This window comes from Schistocerca cancellata, chromosome 3, assembly GCF_023864275.1.
Source record: "Schistocerca cancellata isolate TAMUIC-IGC-003103 chromosome 3, iqSchCanc2.1, whole genome shotgun sequence".
Classification (NCBI taxonomy): domain Eukaryota; kingdom Metazoa; phylum Arthropoda; class Insecta; order Orthoptera; family Acrididae; genus Schistocerca; species Schistocerca cancellata.
The window spans coordinates 162,165,893-162,190,744 of record NC_064628.1 but is presented as its reverse complement, the minus strand read 5'-3'; the positions used below and the strand labels follow the sequence as shown (position 1 = coordinate 162,190,744).

Genomic DNA, 24,852 nt, shown 5'->3' with positions numbered 1-24,852 from the left:
CCTCCTGGGATTGGAGTGACTCCTTACCCTCTCCCTTAAAACCCACATCCTTTCGTCTTTCCCTCTCCTTCCCTCTTTCCTGACGAGGCAACTGGCAACTGTTTGGTGCGAAAGCTTGAATTTTGTGTGTATGTTTGTGTTTGTTTGTGTGTCTATCGACCTGCCAGCGCTTTTGTTTGGTAAGTCTCATCATCTTTGTTTTTAGATATATTTTTCCCACGTATGTGTATACGTTAGAGGGAAGCATTTCACGTGGGAGAAGTATATCTAAGGGCAGGGATGATGTGACTTACCAAACGGGAGCACTGGCGGGTTGATTGACACACAAACAAACACAAACATACACGCAAAATTCAAGCTTTCGTAATTGGGATATGTGTGTGTGTGTGTGTGCGAGTGTATACCTGTCCTTTTCCCCCCCTAAGGTAAGTCTTTCCACTCCCGGGATTGGAATGACTCCTTACCCTCCCCCTAAAACCCACATCCTTTCGTCTTTCCCTCTCCTTCCCTCTTTCCTGATGGTTGGTTGCGAAAACTTGAAATTTTGTGTGTGTGTTTGTGTGTTTTTTTATTGTGCCTATCTACCAGCGCTTTCCCGTTTGGTAAGTCGTGGAATCTTTGTTTTTAATATATTAACTATTACTTCTGTTTATAATCTTTTATACCCTTACTACAAACTATGTAAATGTTGTATATACAAGGTCATTATAAGTGACTGAAGTGATTTTAAAATACACTGCAAGTACATTCATTGACAATTTGTCACAGAACTCAACACTCTATTGACAAACATAAAAAGTTTTGTATTGTTACAGCCACACTTCAGATTTCTGCCACAAGAGTGTAGCAATAAGCAGTTAGGCTAGATGGTGGGAAGTGCAGAGAAAGCGTATGTTATGCTCAAAACGCCTTCACGTCAGTCTGCCATAACACAGCAAAGAAACTTCAAAATTTAGTTCAACACAGCTCCACCAACTGCAAACTCCATTTGGCAATGGTATGCACAGTTTAAGCTTCAAGATGCCTCTAGAAAAGGAGATGAACAGGTTAGCCTATAGCGAGTGAAGAGCGATTGACTTCCTGTGCGTATGTTTCACACACAGTCCATAGAAGCTGTCAAGCATGGAGCTGAACATACCACAACCAACTGTTTGAAATATCTTAGGGAACTGACTGAAACTGAAGCCTTACTGCTTGCAATTGTTACAAGCCCTGACTCTTGATGACAAAGTCAGATGCTTTGAATTTTCCACACAGTTGCAACAGCTTATAGAAGAGGATGGGTTTTATGAGACACTCATCTTCATTGACAAAGCAACATTTTTTGTGAATGGCATAGTGAACAGGCACGCTTGTGAATCTGGGGAACAGAAACCCCATCAATCATGCAGCAAATTTGAGGTTCAACAAAAGTTAATATGTTCTGTGCGGTCTCACAGTTTAAAGTTTATGGTACCTTTTCCTTCTGCAAAAAGACCATTACAGGACATGCGTTTCTGGACGTGCTGGAAAATTGGCTCATGCCACAACTGGAGACTGACAGTGTGGACTTCATGTACCAACAGGAAAGTGCTTGACCCACTTCCAACCAAGATGTTCGTGAATTCCTAAATGGGAAATTGAGAAGCCAGTGGATCAGATATTGTGGAATTGATGATCAGCTATTCATGACATAGCCTCTATTCTCTCCCATCCTAAACCCAAGTGATTTTTTGTGTGGGGTTATGTTAAAGATTCAGTGTTTATGCCTTCTCTACCAACAAACCTGCCAGGACTATGAACCTGCATCAACAGTGTTTTTGATCTGATTGATAGGGACATGTTTCACTGAACATGGCAAGAACTTGATTAATTATCTGCTTGGCATCGCCAGAATCAGTAGGGGAGCACATATAAAGTACTTGCAACATGTCAAAAAATCTTTTTGAGTTTTTATATGTGTGTGCAAATTCCTGTGACAATAAGCCAAATTTCTGAAGTTTCTTAAATAATTTATTATTTGTTTTTTAAATTACTGTATAGTGTTTTCCTCATTTTAATTATTGTATTACATTATATTTCTACTTTATTATGCTGCACTGCCACCTAGTGGTATCTCCACTAAACTGTGAACCCATGTACACAATGGCAGTCAGTCTGTTTGCTGCCTTGACCTTGTCAATTTTGTCTGACACTGTGGCCAGGCAAGATGACTTGACTTATGTCACATTCAACTTGGTACAATGATGTTTATACAGTATGTTTCACTTACCCAGTTTTTAAATACAATTGTAAGGTATGCTGTAACTGGGATTTTATTGCACATAGCTTCGTTCCATTGGCTTTGGATGATATCCATATAATTTTATTCTATTGTATTCTCCAGTGGTCACTTCCTTCAGCATGTTAACACTGAAATGACGAAGTGTCTTACCTATTCTCTTGATGCAGGAACTGCATGTTTGTAACCTGGTATGTTCTCCCAACAGCTTATGCATAATTATTCTTGTGACACTGTTGTATTCTAAAGTATTTCTAATTTGTGATTTTTACAACAACTTCCACACCTGAAGATGAGCATTTAAGAAGTTGACACTGGTAATCACTGTTTTCTACATTGTGCTCTTGCCGAATGAAGGTTTCAATAAAAAAGCTATAATATTCATGCACCAACACTGTTCATTCAGGATCCATATTGGCTTATCATTAGTGAGTAGTCTCTTTCCTAATTCTTTTCTATCCTTTCACAAATATGCACATAACTCATCTTCTATTGCATCTAATATTATTCATGTCTTTCTTTTAAATCTTTTACAGTTAAAAATGTTGTATGTTTGTTTGTTTTGTTGAAGAGTGACTTGTTAGCTAATGTACTGTCTATTAAGTCAAGTAATTATTTTTTGCCTTTTAGAGTGACCTTATGACTTGGCTTTGACCTATGAAAACTGTAAAAGAAGAAAAAAATATCTAGAAGAAAACATGCAAGAATTCTATATTATCTTCAAGGAGTAAAGGTAATAAATCATCAGATTGTTGAGGCATTGAGTCATCAACTGACACATAAACAAGACTGAAAATGTTAGATTTTGGATGAACCCTTGTTCAAAGATATGGAGTATACGTACAAGGTCTGTTCAAAAAGTTTTGTAACTTTCATAAATTCAAACCAATGGTATGTTGGAGTGAAATGGTGGTGGCATTCCTGCGCAAACCTATGTTTAATATATAACTGCTAGAAGTTTCATTGTCATATGTCTATTATTTATTGTTCAGTGCTGCACTGAGTAGATCACAGTGTTGCACAGCTTGTGAATTTCAAGATGGCAGAGTTAGAGGAGCAATGTGTCTGCATTGAATTTTGCATAAAACTCAAGAAAACCTTCATAGAGTCACACCAAATTATGCAGGAAGCCTACGGTGGTGAGTGCTTAAGCCGTACTCGGTGTTATGAGTGGTTGACATGGTTTAGAAATGGCCAGACAGATGTTAAAGATGACCCTCATTCAGGATGCCATTCGACGTCTACAGATGACGCTTGTGTCAGGAACATAAACAAAATTCTGGGTACCAGTTGAAGACTGACTGTCTGAGAGATTGCAGAAGAATGTAACATGTCATGAAATCCTGACACAGCATCTTAGAAAGCATCATGTTGCTGCCATGTTTGTCCTAAAGCGCATGAGTCAAGACCAAAAAGGCCTTTGCCTTGAAATCTGTGAAGAGGTTTTGGATCGTGCAAACGAGAACAAGATTTTGCTTACAAGAATCATAAATGGTGATGAGCTGTGGGTCTATGGTTATGATTCTGAGACCAAGGTTCAATCTTCACTATGCATTGAGAAAGGTTCTCCAAGACCAGGAAAAGCTCACAAGATCAGGACAAATGTCAAAGCCATACTGATAGCTTTCTTTGACTTTGTAGGATTAGTTCATCATGAATTGATGCTACAGTGGCAAACTGTTAATCGGTGGTACTATTGAGATGTGTTGGAATGCCTGTGAGAAAATGTGGGAAGGAAATGACCTGAAATGCGGTGAGACAATTCCTGGCTCTTGCATCATGATAATGCAGCTGCACATTCATCTGCAAAAAAGTGAAATAACTGTGCTGCCTTATCCTCTGTGCTCTTGTGGACTTTTTTTTATTTCCAAAGCTGAAAACCCTGTTGAAAAAATTAAGATTGGCAACAGTAGATGAGATAAAAGAAAATTCATAGACAGTTTTTCATGTGATCCAGCAAGAGATGTACCGAGACTGCTTTTGAAAGTGAAAACGATGCTGGTAACACTGTATCAATAGTGGAAGAGAGTATTTTGAAGGAGACCATGCACAATAAGTAAGAGGTAAGTGCATAAAAATTTTGTGGATAAAGTTCTGGAATTTTTTGAACAGACCTCTCACACTTATACAGCTACATTGTCCTAGATGGCTGCAGTGTGCTGGCACTGCATTTTAACTAGGTCCAATCTTCACCTCACTTTATCTTCTTTTTGTTATAATTACAGTCTCAAATTTATAGATAAAAGTTACTTTTGTTTGAATACCTCCCAGTATCCATGACCAGATGGTGTTGTAATATTGGACACAGCAAGAACTCCAGTTGGCTGACTGCTTTTGAAGTCAAATTTCAGTGACAAAGTGTCAGTATCATTTAAATACCACTTAATATGAGCTGATGGGAATGGAAGAGTCAATGGTATAACTTCAACCTTTGTTTCTTCAAATTCTGGCTCCAGAACACCAATGTAATGAACTTTTGGATTTCCTTTCTTCAGTTCATAGAGAATTGAAATTTCATTAAAGAAAACATATTTCAAACTCCCCACAAAGTTATTGTGAGATGCCAGACCTGTAAAAAATAATGCATACATGATAAATTACAGATTAAAGGAATTAATAGTTAAAAGTTTGAAGAGATTCTGCCCACAAATGTTCTTTTACACCTGAATATCTTGCTAATGGTAAGTTGATGGAGCACTATCTCAGCAGGACAAAAATCAGGCAAGTAGTTCATAGTGAATATACGGAAAAAGTCATACCATCCATATGGCAGGATTTAGGAAAACTGTAGAAAAATGAAGTCATGATGACCAGATCTGGATTAGATCTGATCCCTTGGCTAGATTACCAACTGATTCTGAACCTAGATTAGGGATTTCAGGGTAGTATTAAACTATAGCCATAATTTAAAAATTATAGTACTGTTCTTAATGCTTGAAGTACTGTATGTATGGTGAACAGCCACTGCATAATCTGTTTTGCCTACTTTCACATCAGTAGACTTTCCATCACTGATTAGAGCTACTGAACTAAAATAGGCTTTATATATCACCAAACCAATGTTGTAACTGCAGATGAAAGTTCTAATAATGCATGAAATGATTTTTGGTCTTTTTACGCTTGAGTTTTGTTTATATGCTGAGATGTAACATCCATATACCTTTACTTTTAGGCTTCCTACCTGACTTGTAAAAATGTTAATATGGTCATATATGTGAATAGCTTCTCTGCACAAATGGGTATAGCACCTGCCAATTCAGTCAGAGTTTGAAATGGATAACATGACTGCCTTCAGTTAACACACATTCAAGTAAGGTGGATTTTCTCCCCTAATGTTTCTATCTGCAGCCTCTTTTGTACTCCAGAACCATAAAATTTATTCAATGTTTCTACATTTTTAAGAAACAGAAGAATAGATAGAATTTATAGGTCATGTTACCAAAACCCATAATATCAAGTGTTCAGGGTTGGCCCATTGTGGTATCAGCAATGGAAACAAAACCTGATTTGATCATCTAGTGCAGCAAGACTGAGGTGAGATCTGTCAGAGAATGCAGTGGCCACCATTTAAGTATGACTGTGACGTGTTGTGACCACTCATGTTTTGCCACACTTATGCTTAGTTTAATGCTACAGATAATTTGATATGTGGAGGAGAAACAATTATAACTGGTGATACGGTTCTCAGCAGCAGAGCCATAAAAGTATTTTTCATTGTTTCTCTGTATTATATTGGATAACAATGAATACAGCAACCTTATCTTCCAGTAGTGTGACATATGGGAGGAGGCTGGTGATTTGGGAGCAAGGAGGGCACAGAATGCATGAAGTACTATCAAACCATACTGAAATATTAGCTATATCGCCATCCTTTGCAATGGAAGTTAAAAAGAGCATTTGCATAGCATTGCTTTTTAGTATGCTGTACCTCAGTTGGTAAAAACTGGACCCTTACATGATCACTTTGTCTAAATTAATTTTCTACATCCAAGAAGTCAAATATGAAAGAAACTTATCAAAAGCAGCAATATCCTCAAGTTTATAATGCACAAACGGACATCACTAAATTCATATATCCTAGCAAAGTAAATCCAATCTTAGTTTGCATTCACAATGATAAGATTGTGGCACTTAATTAAATCACTAATGTGAATTTCTGAGAACACTCCTGTCCCTGGGGGGGGGGGGGGGGGGACATAGTACTAACTGTGCATCTATTGGTTCTTTGGTGTACTACAAAACTAGCAGTAGCAGCACCATCTGTTGGGTCTTTGATGTATTATGCTATCACTAAGATAAACATCCAAATTACTAAGCTAAGCAGACCCCCCAGAGTTTTAAATTATGATTTTTTTATTTTAATTTTTTTACTTTATTTTTATTTTTCATTTGTATCTGATTTTGATAAAATAAAGCCTATTAATTGCCTCAAGTTATGCAGAAGTTACCTGTGAAAACTCCATGAAAATTTGTTCAGCAAACAATAAGGGTTGAGTTTAGGTTTGTTCTGTGCATCTATGTCACACATTCTCCAACAGCCAATGAGAGTTCAGTAGTGTTCTGAATGCTCTGCTCTGAATGCTGTAGCTAATGTGAGCATTAAATGTTATCTAGCGAGTTGTTTAAGGAATTTTTGTTCCATTTGTTGTGAGCTGTCATTGCTGATATGGTGGTTAGTGATACATTCCACAAAAGGAAGTGAGAGTTTTAATTTGCAAGATATATGCTTTCTTCAAGTGTAAGGCACACACGTGCGCATACCGCAACTTCACTTGGAATCGTCAACAACACAATCCTCGTCCATGCATCAATCACCACTGTTTGAAGATCACACTATACTACAGGTGGATAAGTAGCAGTTATGTTTGAATAAAAAGAATCTGGTTATTAGGCTTCATCACTGTTAACCAGTAAAACTACAAACAGTGAAACTATAAAACTGACATTTTGGTCATCTTTGCAGTGATCTCTTCACAGTGACTAAACTCCATTCTGAGATGGTCTTCCCAATTACCATCCAGTTTCAGTTGTCAAGTGACTACCAACATCACATTTTGGAGTGTTATTGTACAGTCCAAAGTCAAGGCACTTGTGTAGGGGTGCTTACACATAAGGCTATTGCCTATGTTACTCCAACGAGGGATTGGCAGGCAATAGCAAATTTGAAGCTTGTACACAGGGGTAACACTTTTCTACCACAAGACTTTTAACCACATGGCAGTTCTCTTGTGATTATTTACTTATACTGTTGAGCTTGGTTCCTGAGGACCTGCTGGCTGATGGACACACTAGGTCCGTTGGGCTGTGAACAATGGCAGTTAGGTATACTGCAGTTTGTAGCCATTCTCCTTGTTGATGTTGTTGGGGTATTTCATTATCTCAATGGCCTTTCTCATTTTTCACCATCACATAAATTGTTGCTGAGGAAGCAAAAGGCTTCTTGCAAAATGAAAGTCTAGCTGGCAATTGGCTATTGCTGATTTTCTATGTTGGCCCAGTCATACATACCTTTCATGCTCTGAATCAGTCTCTTGGTTTCACCAATACAGATACCACTGTATGTACATTGAAATTCATAAATGACTGCAGCATGGATAGAAACTATGGGCCGTAATATATGTGGATCTTTTTGTAGCCACTCTGGTAGTGTAATTCCTCTGTGGTGCAGCATGCAGCCACTATGGTCATGTATGCTTCTCACATAAGGCAAGCAAGCAACAAGGATTGTTGTCCTTTACTGTTATCAGTTTTGTTTTGCTGATTGTCTAGATTAATGCATGTTTTTATTGGTGTATCCATTCATATGGAATACTGCCTAGAGTTTGTTAGTGTGTTAGAGGTTATCAGTATCATTTTTCTTGAGAGCTCAAAATATCACAATACATAACACAGAATTCTTCTGTGCTGGATTATTGTGCAACTCCACATGAAAATATCTGTTAGCATGCATAGTTTTCTATACAAGTTATGTTGTAGTTTGCTGCTAGGTGTTCTATATACTTGTACATTCAGGAATGGATCTGTGCTGTTATCGTCCAATTCCAGAATGAATCATATGTTTTTATGTAGGCTGCTGAGGTGCTGATGGAACTCCCCTAGTTCTGTTTCCCTGTGTTGCTTTACAAAGAACATGTCATTTATGTACCTCTAACAACCACTTTACATTTACCCTTAACTGGGAAGATGGGGCTGCCTCCTCCCCTTACAGCCCACCTTCCTCTCAGCAGATGTCCTTTCTTCTGCAAAAGTTTCCTGATTTGGACTCAGAGGTAAAAGTCATATACCAATGTAAGTGACATCTCCTAAAGTACCATTTACATCATTCTGAATACAGATGGGTGGGAAGAATGGGTCTACGAGTGTAGCAGTGTGGAACTTGGAGCTATTTGTTCAAAGGCTTCAAAAGAACACATCAGCTGCTACAGAAGGGAGGTGGGGAATCCATTGCCACCCCATCTGCCTACTCCTACTCATAGAATTTACCCTGCCAACTGAAATATGTTGACAAGCATGACAGCACTAAGTCACAAATGTCTAACAGTATCTATTCCTGTTACATGTTAATGATTTCAGGTACAAGCACATATGTAAACAGAGAGATTATATGTGGAATCTTTAACATAAGACTCCATGTGAACAACCAGGCAGTGTAGCTTGCACACCAGATGTTCTACCAGAAAATATGTGGGTGAGTTGATTTCACTGATAATTAACCTTAGAGGTTAGATCACATTATGTACCTACGGCACCCCATACATTGTTAGCAGCATTGCAACTTTTGACACACAAGTCCCTTAGCTGTGTAAGTATTATCTCTGGAACCATTAATTACACCCTGTGTCTTCTTGTTATCTTGAAGCAATGGAGTCTTTTCCTCGGTAGTGAATGGCTTACACATTTGTAGTAGGTTACTGGGAGGCTAAAACAAATTGTTAACTTGTATTAAGGGGAAATGTTTTCCTGTAACAAGACATTGATGACATATGGCAATTCTCTGTTAGCTGCTTGTTTATAATGAGCCCAGAATTGGCCACCTGCTGAAAAAATGTGGCCTGTTGGATAGGAATCTCTGGCATCTACGTCTTTGACAATATGTAGCCATCCTCCCCATTCATGTTGTTGTGGGTATGTATCTATCTCAATAAATGATGCAGCCTAATTAATAATAATACAACTTACAACCACATTTGTAATGGAAGAATATCTCAGCATAGTTCAGTAGAGCACAGTGTGTTTCCAATCATGAACGGGCCATGCAGCTTATGTATTGTACACTGTTCAGCCTGTCAGTTTGACCAGAAGAGCCATGTGGATTGAGCATTGTCACATTACTGCAAGATGGGTTGTCAGCATGGTAAGTTGTCTGCTGAATTGCCTTATAATCCATTATGGTGAGCCAAAGAACACTGAAGATTCATCCTGTAGTATTGAGCTGCATTCAATGACTGGTACCTACACATTGTATTTTACCACCCACAAATCTGGTGTCTTCTGATTCACTAAACAGGTTTTCATTATAAGAACTTTTAAAGCTATCATGTACGGAATTCTTTGTAACAAACTAAATGTATTGCATCTAAGGCAGGGTGTCCACCAGGGTGACATGGCGAGTCACATGGCATGTGGCATGGCAAAAGGAATGCTTCTATCATAAGCAACACACACAGTTTAATGGAGAAGTGCCCACTGCATTGACACAAAGTAACTGAATTATATGGAATGCCATGCCACTGCCACATGAGTGAGGCATGCTCCACTTTTTGCCATGCATCACATTTGTGCTACTGACAATTTATAAATGTTTCTGATTTGGTTGTGTGATTGTCTCAGAACCCAGGAAAATGACAAATGGTCCTGAGTTCAGTGTCCATTTTTGTTGGTCTAGCGGAAAAATATCCAAGCACTTATGATAACTACAATCCTGAATACAGCAACAGGGAAACTCCAAGCAGGGGAAAGAATTGCTAGTGAAATATCACAGACAGGAATGGTGATTGGATTCTTTTAATTCATTTGTGGAAGAGAAAGAAGATATAAAACCAAAGAGAATTACATAAGATGGTTTTTCTATAAAACATGTATGCAAATCTTTTAAATGATTTGTTGAATTTAATGTAATTTCATATTCTTTTGGTATGTAGTGACATATATGCTTTGTTCTGGGAAGACAATGCTCCAATTGCACTAAGAAAGAAACTACAGAGGGGATTACCCAACTACACTGCCTTGTTTGTTAGACGCTGTTTACTTTTTGGCTTTTGATGTGATTTCCCAATAGGGTGGTCTACATTGTGCTGCACAGATGACTTAGAATATACAACATCATGAATCCATACAAAGTTATCAAACAAACAAATAACTTGAATTATCAGATCAGTTTTATTAATGTCACAATTTATTGACATATGCAACAACACTCTTTGACAATAACATATCAGAAGAACATTCAGACCTCCTTCCCGTGAAAAATCTGTAATTCAGTACATGGCTTTCATTAGTTAATTGCCTATGAGGATACAGTCTTATTATGTGTTTTATGAGAGGAGAAGCTTAAATCTACAGCAAAACATTAATGAAGGCAAAGGTTTAGGTTCTAAAAGCAGAAGTGCACCTCCAAACAACACTTTACTTTCCCATCACATTTGCAGTCACACTTTCCAATGTCAGCTGATAAAAATTAATAATACGACTGATCTTAAAGAATATATTAAGGAAAGGCAAACCTACATTTCTAGCATTTGTAGACTTAAAGAAAGTTTTTGACAACATTGACTGGAATAATCTCTTTCAAATTCTGAAGATGGCAGGGGTAAAATACAGGGAACGAAAGGCTATTTACAATTTGTGCAGAAAACAGATGGCAGTTATAAGAGTCGAGGGGCATGAAAGGGAAGCAGTGGTTGGGATGGGAATGAGACAGGGTTGTAGCCTATCCCCGATGTTCTTCAATCTGTATATTGAGCAAGCAGTGAAGGAAACAAAAGAAAAATTTGGAGTAGGAATTAAAATCCATGGAGAAGAAATAAAAACTTTGAGGTTTGCCGATGACATTGTAATTCTGTCAGAAACAGTAAAGGACCTGGAAGAGCAGCTGAATGGAATGGATAGTGTCTTGAAAGGAGGATATAAGATGAACATAAAAAAAAGCAAAACGAAGATAATGGAATGTAGTCGAATTAAATTGGGTGATGCTGCAGATATAAGATTAGGAAATGAGATGCTTAACGTAGTAAATGAGTTTTGCTATTTGGGGAGCAAAATAAATGATGATGGTCAAAGATGAGAGGATATAAAATGTAGACTGGCAATGGCAAGGAAAGCATTTCTGAAGAAGAGAAATTTGTTAACATCGAGTATAGATTTAAGTGTCAGGAAGTCGTTTCTGAAAGTATATGTAGAGTGTAGATTTGTATGGAAGTGAAATGTGGATGATAAATAGTTTAGACAAGAAGAGAATAGAAGCTTTTGAAATGTGGTGTTACAGAAGAATGCTGAAGATTAGATGGGTAGATCACATAACTAATGAGGAGGTATTGAATAGAATTGGAGAGCAGAGGAGTTTGTGGCACAACTTGACAAGAAGAAGGGATTGGTTGGTAGGGCATATTCTGAGACATCAAGGGATTACCAATTTAGTATTGGAGGGAAGTGTGGAGGATAAAAATTGTAGAGGGAGACCAAGAGATGAATACACTAAACAGATTCAGAAGGATGTAGGTTGCAGTAGGTACTGGGAGATGAAGAAGCTTGCACAGGATAGAGTAGCATGGAGAGCTGCATCAAACCAGTCTCTGGACTGAAGACCACAACAACAACAATTATCAGGCTTTCTGCAGATGCTGCTGCTATCTACAATGACGTACTATCTGAAAGAAGCTGCATAAATATTCAGTCAGATATAATAACATTTCAAAGTGGTGCAAAGATTGACAACTTGCTTCAGATGTTCAGAAATGTAAAATTATGCACTTCACAAAACAAATGACTACAATATCAATGAGTTTGTGTTGGAATTGGCCAAATCATACAAATACATGGGTGTAACACCTTGTAGGGATGTGAAATTGAATGATAATATAGGCTCAGTTGTGGGTAAAGTAGATGGTAGTCTTCGGTTTTTTGGCAGAATACTGCAGAAGTGCTATCAGTCTACAAATGAGACTGCTTACAAATCACTTGTGTGACTGGTTCTGGAATATTGTTCAAGTGTGTGGGACCCATACCAAATAGGACTAACAGGGGATACAGAATGTATACAAAGAAGGGCAGCATGAATGGTCATAGGTTTGTTCAATCCATGGAAGTGTGTCACAGAGATATGGAATTCAAAGCCCAATTTAGCCACTTTTGCCATTATCATCGCTGATGTGTGAGATGGTGCATTATGCTGGTGAAAGAGCACTTTTTTGCATGCCAATTTTGATCTTTTTTCAGCCAACATGGGTTTCAGACAATCCAACAATGAAGCATAGGAGGGTCCAGTAATAGTTCTGACTTTTTCCACATAATCTACAAGTATTATTCCTTGGGAACCCAAAAACAGTGGTCATCTCCTTAGCAACTGACAAAATGGTCTTTGCCTTCTTTGGTGCCCTTTCACAACCCTTTGTCCATTGTTATGACCAACATTTTGACGCTGATTTGTAGTTATTGATTCAGGTTTCATGAACAGTCACAAATCGGCACAAAAAGTCTTGTGGGTTGTGATTAAACATCGCCAGACAGTGTGTTGAAATGTTCTGCCAGATATGGTTGACTGTGAGCCACCACGGTACCCATATCGCATGCAGCTTCTTCATAGCCAGTTCTCTGTGTAGAATATTGTGCACTCACTCAGCTGAGATGCCTACAGTCTCAGCAACCTTAGCTGGATTTTGTCAACAGTTTCCTTTGTGGTGGTCTTAATTGGACAGCTAGAGCAAGCCTCATCTTTGGTGCTATCCAAAAGTAAATGGTCTTCAACTATAGTGCAGAGTCCACATGGACTTCATCTGATTCTCTTTTGATTTTTCCAGCAGTCCAACCCTTCAAATGAAAATGTTTAGTAACAGCACAAAACTAGATCTTTTCCACTTTCAATCACAGTCAGCACACTGAACAAATCAGATGGCTGTCAACAATCAGCTGTACACTCTACATTGTTGAAATTCTTTATATAACCCTTGGTTACCCATCAGGAAGGTGCAACAAAAATGTTCCATTCATTTATGGAAATTTGCCAGGCTATTAAACCACCCACATACATCTGCATAAATTAAAATTAAATGCTGGTGTGTTCAAAATCTTAATGCTCTGTAAGTTCTTCATTGATTGCTTTAGAAAATTTTGACAGAATGTCACATTTGAATAAGCATGTATTTTTATATACACTCCTGGAAATTGAAATAAGAACACCGTGAATTCATTGTCCCAGGAAGGGGAAACTTTATTGACACATTCCTGGGGTCAGATACATCACATGATCACACTGACAGAACCACAGGCACATAGACACAGGCAACAGAGCATGCACAATGTCGGCACTAGTACAGTGTATATCCACCCTTCGCAGCAATGCAGGCTGCTATTCTCCCATGGAGACGATCGTAGAGATGCTGGATGTAGTCCTGTGGAATGGCTTGCCATGCCATTTCCACCTGGCGCCTCAGTTGGACCAGCGTTCGTGCTGGACGTGCAGACCGCGTGAGACGACGCTTCATCCAGTCCCAAACATGCTCAATGGGGGACAGATCCGGAGATCTTGCTGGCCAGAGTAGTTGACTTACACCTTCTAGAGCATGTTGGGTGGCACGGGATACATGCGGACGTGCATTGTCCTGTTGGAACAGCAAGTTCCCTTGCCGGTCTAGGAATGGTAGAACGATGGGTTCGATGACGGTTTGGATGTACCATGCACTATTTAGTGTCCCCTCGACGATCACCAGTGGTGTACGGCCAGTGTAGGAGATCGCTCCCCACACCATGATGCCGGGTGTTGGCCCTGTGTGCCTCGGTCATATGCAGTCCTGATTGTGGTGCTCACCTACACGGCGCCAAACACGCATACGACCATCATTGGCACCAAGGCAGAAGCGACTCTCATCGCTGAAGACGACACGTCTCCATTCGTCCCTCCATTCACGCCTGTTGCGACACCACTGGAGGCGGGCTGCACGATGTTGGGGCGTGAGCGGAAGACGGCCTAACGGTGTGCGGGACCGTAGCCCAGCTTCATGGAGATGGTTGCGAATGGTCCTCGCCGATACCCCAGGAGCAACAGTGTCCCTAATTTGCTGGAAAGTGGCGGTGCGGTCCCCTACGGCACTGCGTAAGATCCTACGGTCTTGGCGTGCATCCGTGCGTCGCTGCGGTCCGGTCCCAGGTCGACGGGCACGTGCATCTTCCGCCGACCACTGGCAAAAACATCGATGTACTGTGGAGACCTCACGCCCCACGTGTTGAGCAATTCGGCGGTACGTCCACCCGGCCTCCCGCATGCCCACTATACGCCCTCGCTCAAAGTCCGTCAACTGCACATACGGTTCACTTCCACGCTGTCACGGCATGCTACCAGTGTTAAAGACTGCGATGGAGCTCCGTATGCCACGGCAAACTGGCTGACACTGACGGTGGCGGTGCACAAATGCTGCGCAGCTAGCGCCATTCGACGGCCAACATCGCGGTTCCTGGTGTGTCCGCTGTGCCGTGCGTGTGATCATTGCTTGTACAGCCCTCTCGCAGTGTCCGGAGCAAGTATGGTGGGTCTGACACACCGGTGTCAATGTGTTCTTTTTTCCATTTCCAGGAGTGTACATATTTTCACACATATAAATAAATAAATATGTAATAAGGGGAAATATTATTAGCAAAAATCTCGAAAAGTGCTTGACTGATTTACTTTAAATTTTTACACAATATGCTAATGAAAGAGGCCCACCACGAACTCGTCTCCTGTGCCAACCTTTTCATTGCAGATTAGCATTTGCAATCTATGTCCTCACTTATTTCCTGGATGTATTCCAATCTCTGTCTTTCTCTACAGTTTTTACCCTCTACAGCTCCCATGGAAGTTATTCTCTGATGACTCAAACAGGTGTCCTATCCTGTCATCCTGTCCCTTCTTCTTGTCAGTGTTTTCGACACATTCGTTTTCTCGCTGATTCTGCAGAGAACCTCCTCATTCTTACCTTATCAGTCCATCTAATTTTCAACATTCTTCTGTAGTGTCACATCTGAAATGCTTTGATTTTCTGATGTTCCAGTTTTCCTATAGTCGATTCTCACTGCCATAGAACGCTGTGCTCCAAACATACATTGTCAGAAATTTCTTCCTCATATTAAGACTATGTTTGATACTAGCAGACTTCTCTTGGCCAGGAATGATGTTTCTGCTACTGTTAATCTGCTTTTTATGTTCTCCTTGCTCTCTGTCATTGGTTATTTTGCAGTCTAGTTAGCAGAATTCCTTAACTTGGTCTACTTAGTGATCGCCAATCCTAATGTTGTGTTTCTGCTACTTTTCATTACATTCATCCTTCTTTGGTTTAATCTCAATTCACATCTTGTACCAGTTAGACTGTTCATTCCACTCAACAGCTCGTGTAATACTTCATTTACACTGAGGATAGTAATGTCTCAGTGAATCTTAACACTGATATTCTTTCATGCTGAATTTTAATTCCTCTCTTGAACCTTTCCTTTTATTTAAGTCATTGCTTCTTCAAGGTATTGACTGAACAGCAGGGATGAAAGACTACATCCCTGTCTTACACCCTTTTTAATCCATGCACTTCATTCTTGGTGTTCCAGTCTTATTGTACTCTCTTGGTTTTGATACATGTTGTATGTCACCCATTGTTCCCTATACTCTCTTGTTTTTCTCAGAATTTTGAGCATCTTGCACCATTTGACACTGTCAAAAGCTTTTTCCACATTGACAAATCCTATGAATGAGTCTTGATTTTTCTTTAATCCCACTTCCATTATCAGCCATAACATTAGAACTGCCTCTCTGGTGACTTTACCTTTCCTAAAGCCAAACTGATTGTTATCTAACAGATTCTCAATTTTCTTCTCCGTTGTTCTTGTCAGCAACTTGGATGCATGAGCTGTTAAGCTGACTGTGCGACAATTCTCGCACTTCTTGGATCTCGCCAACTTCGGAATTTTTTCAAAAATCTGATAATGGTCTCATACATACTACACACCAACCTGAATAATCATTGTGTTGCCAAATCCTTCAATGATTTTAGAAATTACAATGGAATGTTATCTATCCCTTCTGTCTTATTTGAGGCCGGCCGGTGTGGCCGAGCGGTTCTAGGCGCTTCAGTCTGGAACCGCGCGACCGCAACGGTCGCAGGTTCGAATCCTGCCTCAGGCACGGTTGTGTGTGATGTCCTTAGGATAGTTAGGTTTAAGTAGTTCTAAGTTCTAGGGGCCTGATGACCTCAGATGTTAAGTCCCATATTGCTCAGAGCCATTTGAACCATTTTTTTTTGTCTTATTTGACTGTAAGTCTCCCAACTTCTTCTAAATTTTAATTCTAGATCTGAATCTCCTATCTCTTCCCTTTCAACTCCCGTTTCTTCTTCTATGATGCCATCAGACAAGTCTTCCTCCTCATAAAGGCATTCAGTGTACTCTTTCCATCTGTCCAGTCTCTCCTCTGTATTTAACAGTGGAATTCCCTTTGCACTCTTGATGTTACTACCCTAGCTTATAATTTCACCAAAGATTGTTTTGACTTTTCTATATGCTGAGTCAGTCCTTCTGACTTCTTCACAGTTTTCATTCAGTCATTTCACCTTAGCTTCTCTGCACTTCCAATTTATTTCAAACCTAAGTGACTTGTATTTCTGTATTCCTGAATTCCCATGAACATTTTTGTACTTCCATCTTTCATCGATCAACTGAAGTACTTCTGCTGTTACTCATTGTTTCTTCATAGTTACCTTCCCTGTACCAATGTTTTTCTTTCCAACTTCTGTGATTTCCATTTTTAGAGATGTCCATTCCTCTTCCGCTGAACTGCCTACTGAGCTATTCATTATCACAGCTTCTACAGCCTCACAGGACTTCAATTGTGTCTCTTTCATTACTTAGTACTTCCATATCCACTTCTTTGGGCACTGGTTTTTCATGACTAGTCCCCTAAACTTCAGCCTACTTTTCCTCACTACTAAATTGTGATTTGAGTCTATATCTGCGCCTGGGTATGCCTTACAATCCAGTACCTGATTTCAGAATCTCTGTCTGAGCATTACATAATTTAACTGAAATATTTCTGCATCTCCTGGGCTTTTCAAAGTATAGTTCCTCCTCTTGTGGTTCTTGAACAGAGTTCTCAATATTACTAGTTGAAATTAATTGCAGAACTCAATTAGTCTTTCCCCTCTCTTGTTCATTGTCACAAGCCCATATTGTCCTGTAAACTTTTCTTCCCCTACAATTGCATTTCAGTCCCCCACGACTATTAGATTTTCATTTCCCTTTACATAATGAATTACCCATTGAGTATTCTCATATACTTCCTCTACCTCTTCATCTTCAGCTTGTGATGTAAGCATGTATATCTGAACTATTGTTGCTGATGTTGGTTTGCTATCAATTGTGATAAGAACAATCCCATCAGTGAACTGTTTACAGTAATTTGTTCTCTGCCTAGTCGTGCTATTGATAATGAGTCCTACTCCCATTATACCACTTTCTGCTGTTGTTGATATTATCCTATGCTCATCTGATCAAAAATCCTTGTTTTCATTCCATTTCACTTCACTGACACCCCCCCCCCCCCCCATCTAGATTGAACATGTGCATTTCCCTTTTCAGATTTTCTATTTTCCCAAACCATGCTCAAGCTTCTGACATTCTATGTGCTGACTCATAGAGTGTTATCCTTTCATTGGTTATTCAATCTTTTTCTCATAATCATCTCCCCCTCAGCAGCCCCTCCCAGAGATCCAAATGGAGGCTAGTCCTGAATCTTTTGCCAAGAGAGTGATCATCATGACACTTTTACAGTTACAGGCCGTATGTTCTGTGAATAAACATTATATATCTTTAATGCAGTGGTGTCCACTGCCTGCTGCATCCTCATGCCATAGATCATTGCTGACCTCTGCCCACTCCACTGCCCTCCTTGACAAGGCCATTGGCTATGCCAGAAGTTTTCGGCTGCCACTGCTGAATATATACAGACAGATACAGGGAAGAGAAGGAGATTAAGATGTACATCCAGTTCCTATATATATTAGAAATGTATTCTTTCTCATTTCTTTCTTTTGTATTTAACCAGACTGAACTGCAGCAATGTGTGGCAGGGAACAGCTAGTAAGTAATATTATGAGAGAGAGAGAGAGAGAGAGAGAGAGAGAGAGAGAGAGAGAGAGAGAGAGAGAGATGTAAATACTGTAAGTGTATTAGAAAAATATCAAAATCTGAAAAGCCAGTATGACTTTCTCATCTATACATAACCCTTCATTCACATGCAGGTGAGTGAGTGTCTTTCCTCATTGTTTTATTTATTATCCTAATACTGGAATTACCATTATCAATATTTAAAATCTCTATTTTATCAGATGGCACATACCTGTTTTCTTATGAAGTTCTGGCCCCCCTCCAATATAAATCTCTGGGTCTATATATAAGTAATTCTTTGTTCCAGACAATTCAAATTCTTTTGCTTCAGTGTTACAATAAATTCGTACAAGGTTTTCATTATGAATTATAGTGAGGTTATTCCAATAGTTCGCAGTGACATCATCACCCATTGTTGTAATTATTGGTTCATTTCCTAAATTTATCTCTATATGGACAACTCTGTTCTTAATGGAGACAGCAATGTAATGAATGCCTGGTTCACCACTAGCATAGAAGAGAGCTGAATCATCAAAGTAGGTCTGGAAAAGAAGGATGAATAAAACAAATCAGAACCAGCTTCATGTCATATAATTATAAAGAAAATAATTTAAACTTCTTATCAGTGTTTCATGGGCACTTTGGAACTCCATCTAACTGTTTAATTTCTAAAACTGAAATACTACTACTAGCGGAATCATTTTATTAGCAGAGATTGCTGGTTGGAGAATAAAACATGAAATTTGATGTTTTTCTTATACTGTAGCTGACCAGTACTTAAATTCTCTGAATAGTGACACATTTTAACATCTTTGACAGAAAGACATTAAAAGGTCATCCAAAAAGTGTGCTGGTTTTGAAATACATAGTATATGTTTGTTTATCACTTGACCACACTGTGTGTATCACTTTGGTGTCCATAAACATTCCCAGTGTTTCTTCAATCTGAAGTTCTCAGATTTCTTCATTGTGTGTCTAACAATGGAGCAGTATGCTAATGCACAGTATGTGCTAATAGGGAAAATATTTCATCAGAATGAGGAAAGTTATTTAGGGTGCAATAAAGGTATGAATGAATCAATTGTCCACATACTTACTGTAATGTTCAATAAAACAGATTCAGTAATGAATGTTAAAGTTCTGGACACCCTCGTTCTGGCTGAGCTTTGCAAAACATTGCAGTAGTTCATGATAGTGCATTAGTCTAGAGAAATTGGTTCTTTGCATTCCCAAGAATTGGGCTTTGGATGTTTTCAGTACAGCAAATTCTCTGATGTGATCTCCACTGCTACCTTTATTGAAGTTGTTAACACAGCAGCTGATAATAAGAAAATGTGACATTTTGTTGAATGGTTTCTCGGCAGATGACAGTTTTGTAAGGCACATTATCTTTAGTGATAAAGTGCACTTCCACTTAAATGGATTTGTGAATAAACAGAACTGCTGTATTTGAGGATAGAAAATTCTTGCGCTGATGACCTCGATGTTGAGCGCCCATAAACCCCCCCACCCCCCAGAAAATTCTTGTAGTGTTCAAAAGAAGGAAATGCACCTGCAGCAAATGATAGTTTAGTGGTTTTGGATGGGTGGCATCATTTGCCCTTACCTTTAGGATGGTGAGGTAGAACAATGGAATCCAGTACCATGTGTTGATGAGAAGTGTTCTGTGACCTTGTTTCATTTGAATGGACATTCAAGAGTTGGGGTTACAGCAGGACAGTGATGCTTGTCCCACTGCCTGTGAAACAACTGACTTGTTAAAATAAGCAATTTCTGGATTGCATAATTTCAGTTATTGGTGACCAACAATGGTCACCAAGATCATTTGACTGAATCCCTTGTGACTATTTTTTCTTTGAGGTTATTTTAAATCACTTGTGGATGTCAATAAATCCTAAAACATCCATGAGTTAAAGGAAGAAATTAAAAATGTTGCTTTTGAAATGCAAGTGGAGTCTTGCCAGGCAGTCATAGTGAATTTCATGGACAAATGTACTGCATGTTAGTCCACTAGACAAGATCATATGTCAAACATCATTTTCTATACTTGAAATGGGAAGGTATGATGAATATGTTTATGTATCTTGTTGGTGTGTTTTTCAAACATAAAGTTCATAGTATGGTATGTCCAAACTGGTGCAATTTTTGAGAGTTCCTGTGGAACAGTTCATGATTTAAGAATTGTCAACCATTGCTCTTATAATGAAAAAATAAATCACTGTGATATAATCAACAGTATTAGAAAAATTGGATATTTTTACACATTACTGACACTGCTGTTCTGAATGATGGTACAGGTGTTTATCTAACTCTTAAAACATGAAATATTGTGTAGAGTCATAAAAAAGTACTGGAGTTTTGATATTTTTCAAAACACATTAACAAAATACATAAATATGTTTATCACACTTTCCCATTTCAGATATGGAAAACGATGTTTGACATATGACCTCTGTATAAATTCTGGTAATGATAAATAACTATCTGGCAATGTTTAAATGAGTAGTCTTTAATGTAACATATTCACAAAAACACACTTGGAAAAGAAATAACTAACTGAACAAAGAGTAATTAATACAGCATTATTAAAAAAAATGGAACACTTACATAAACATCTTGCACAACATATAACAGCAAAACATAGGAAAATTATTAACCCTCAATGCTCCTCCTTAATTATTTTTCTTCTCAATTCTTCAAACACTATAAGAGGTAGTGGTTTTGTAGTACACCAGCAAGTTGACTAGAACTTTCTACATATTTTAATTTACCAGTCATTTCAACACGTTGCTCAATGAATATTCCTGGAATTTCAGTATATTGTTACTTTTCCATCATTGGTTTTCTTCAAGATTCATATGGCAACCCAATTGTCAACACACAGTTCTGGCAGTTGGTCCAAACCTGAAATTCCAAGTTCTTATCCAAGGTGTCATACTCAACAAATATCGCTGACTGGAGGTCAGTATTTTGCTTCATCCATTGAAGTTGCCACAAGACATTTTTTGCAAGCATACCAGGCAATGGGTCCTCCTACTGTGATAAGAACTCTGCTGGTGGAGCATCTAGTTGAGATATTATCTCCATAATCAGAATCAGCGTAGGCAAGCAGTGTTGAGCCTCCATCAAAGAATATACTGTACTTCATAGTTCCTTTTAGATACTGAAAATGTGTTTCACCATTTTCCAGTGATTAAACGTTAGCTTACCAATAAATCTGCTTAAGGGATTAATAACAAAACTAATATCTAGATGAGATATTGTTGCAAAGTACAATGGACTCCCTACAGCTTCTTGATAGGGTTCAGTCCTTTCCAATGGCTCATCACTGACAACATTTTCTTCATCTATCACCATTCCACACTCCATAGGTGTAGCAACTGGATTTAAATCATCAAACTTAAAATATCTTAAAATTTTCTTTGTATATGTTGACTGATTTACATAAATTCCCTGTGAACTTATTTTAATTTCCGTTCCAAGGTAAGAAAATTGATTTCAAAATATCCTGTCAAATGTTATTTCAAATTTCTGATTCAGCATGTCAAAAGCTTCAGTAATGCTATCTGTTCTCCTTTGAATAATTAGCCCGTCATCAGTAAACAATGCTATAATGATGCTTCTGAATTGAAGTTCATGTTAGGAAGGACACTGGAGTAGGGTAGCCCATGCAGCGGTGTGCTAGCTACAGTTCTATGGTGGTGTAATGGTTAGCATACATGCATATGAGATCTGGGTGCAAGTCTCAGCTGTGACATAAATTTTAATTGATTTCTTCAGCTCCTTTCATGATTGAAGATAGGATTGTTGTCAGTGTTAACAAATCATAATGCCATTTCATAGTTCAACAATTGTTTTTCAGTTGGAACTTGTTTTAGGTCAGCACCATTGTTGAATCCATCCTCTTGATTCATGTAGATCTTTGTAGCTGCAAAACTTTAATTGATTAATAACGCACTACAGGACTAAAGGCTTCTTGTAACTAATCTGGTTCTACAATGTCCATCATGTTTTGTACACACTATCCAGCAACAGGTTAAAGAATGAAATTTTCATTCTGAAGTGGAGTGTGCGCTGCTATGAAACTTCCTGGCAGATTAAAACTGTGTGCCAGACCGAGACACCGAACTTGGGACCTTTGCCTTTTGCGGGCATGAGCTACCCAAGCACGACTCATGACCCATCCTCACAGCTTTAATTCTGCTGGTCTCAGTCTGGCACACAGTTTTAATCTTCCAGGAAGTTTCATAACCGGTTAAATGTTTTACATTCTTTAGAAATTATACAAGACTCCACTTTTATTAGCAATTTGTGGTAAACAGATATTGTTTTACACCAGTTTCTGTCTTTCAAGGCATCTGAAAAACAAATATCTTCAACTTTGCCTATCATTCCAAAGTTTGCATTATTACTGCATTGCACAGGTTTCATTTCATAACCTGCATATCTGACAGGTTCCGTGAGGTTTCACTGGTCATGTAGTTTTGGTGGCAAGACTCTATTTTAAGTTAGATAATCAGATAACATACTGCATTGTTCAGAGACACCCCACAGTGAATCATAAAATACCTGATTTTCTTCTAGATACCCTGTTTCATCCTTCACTTTTCCTGTGAAAGTCTTTACTACTCTAGCTTCATCTTCATTTCCAAATCTTTCATTAAATATGATATTATCAGAGATAACAATGCCCCTCTCATCAGGTAGGTAGATTCTGTAGCACGGTGAACCCAAATTGTATCTGACAAAGGTTCCTTTCATTGATTTCTTTTCAATTCTTTCTTTGTGATCTTCAAAGAGAACATAGCAATCACATAAAAATTTCTCAACTTATTAAGATCTATTTTCTGTTAAAATCACAATTCAGTGCGACTTCATCCTTTTATTGAGCTTCTTTCAACTTGATTTAGTGTAAAGACTGCTCAGCTATTGGTCGGCCCACGGATTTCATGCATTCATGATTCAGGTTTGATGCATATGCTGATGATCCTGCTGACTTGACAACTGTGCACATTTCTCTTTCAATTCATCTGATTTGTGATGGTGTGTCTTGAAATGAAAAACTCCAAGTTCATGTAGAGGCTGTTTAGTGAGAGCATTCTCAATTGGGACTCCATTTTCTGATAGTAAATATTTTACTTTATTCCCAAACTGATTTTCTATCACTTTCATTAAAATTTCTAATTTGGAAACAGCTTTCATTGTCAGAAAATAAACAGTTCAGAAATGGGAAAAATCATCTTTAAACAATAGAAAATTACATTGCTCATTTTAACAATATGAGATTCATTTCATAGAAGTCAACATGAATTACTTCCATAGTAATTTCGGCAACCTTAGTAGTTGTTAGATGAGATTTGTGATGTTTGCCATAGATACAATAAATACATACATATTCATTTCAATCATCAATATAATCAATGCCATTTCTATTTAGTACATGTCTAACATATACAACATTTCGAGGTCTTAATTTTTCATGCAACATTTCAATTGAGATAACTGTCATACATTTGTTAGATTCTTTTGTATGAAACAACATTTTGTATAGCTGTTGTTTGTGTCTGCCTATTGCTACAGTTTCCAGACTGTTAACAGTTCTGAAAACTGAGATGTTTGTATTTGCAGCTTTTATTCAGGACTTGAGTGATAGAAAATAAATTAGAGTTTATACAGTGGAACTTGAATTTTACATTCTCCAATTTCACATTTTTCACACCAGAAATTTGTAGTCCCTGTGATCCCCATAAGATCAAGGCTAAAAATTTCCTGATTTTTTGTTTCTTCCTAGTAGGGTTTACCTCAATTGTATGTTCTTCACGACATCCCACTTGACTTTGTCTCATTTTCTTCCAACTAACATTTGATGTGACTGAACAAGTTATAAGTGGCACAATAGACAGATAGTTCACACCATGGGTGGTGGCAGAGTTAAGGGAAAATTTTAGGCCGTTGTGGAGAGGGGAGATGTCTGAGAGGAAATGCTGATGTAATCCATGATCGGTGTTGCCTGCACAACTTGCAGTGTTTAGATTTACCACACAATTTTGGTAGAACTGTTGCTAGGTTGTGGCAGTAATGTAAAAAAAAAGGACAGTTGATGCAAAGTATTCCGGACTGAGCTAATATGTGACAAAGGGGCCCAGCTGCCATCTTTACTTGTGTCACTTATAATACACTCTCGTATTTTTGCATGTATTTCTGATATACTGTACTCACCAACAAACTTTTATATGATATGAATCTCAAAGAAT

At 38.4% G+C, this 24,852-nt stretch overlaps 1 protein-coding gene across 5 annotated transcripts in view; it reads right to left on the bottom strand.

The window, feature by feature from the left end:
• The window catches only part of LOC126174781 (axotactin), a 567,513-nt gene that overhangs the window by 268,458 nt on the left and 274,203 nt on the right, over window positions 1–24,852 (bottom strand). For all 5 annotated transcript variants that reach the window (XR_007535484.1, XR_007535485.1, XM_049921127.1 and 2 more), the window contains exons 11-12: window positions 18,831–19,140; window positions 4,525–4,829 (exon numbers count right to left, since the gene is read on the bottom strand). Coding sequence is in view for 3 of the 5 variants with exons in the window: in XM_049921127.1 (XP_049777084.1) it covers window positions 4,525–4,829; window positions 18,831–19,140 (615 nt within the window). In the remaining 2 variants the exon portion in view is untranslated. The remainder of the gene's footprint in view (window positions 1–4,524; window positions 4,830–18,830; window positions 19,141–24,852) is intronic.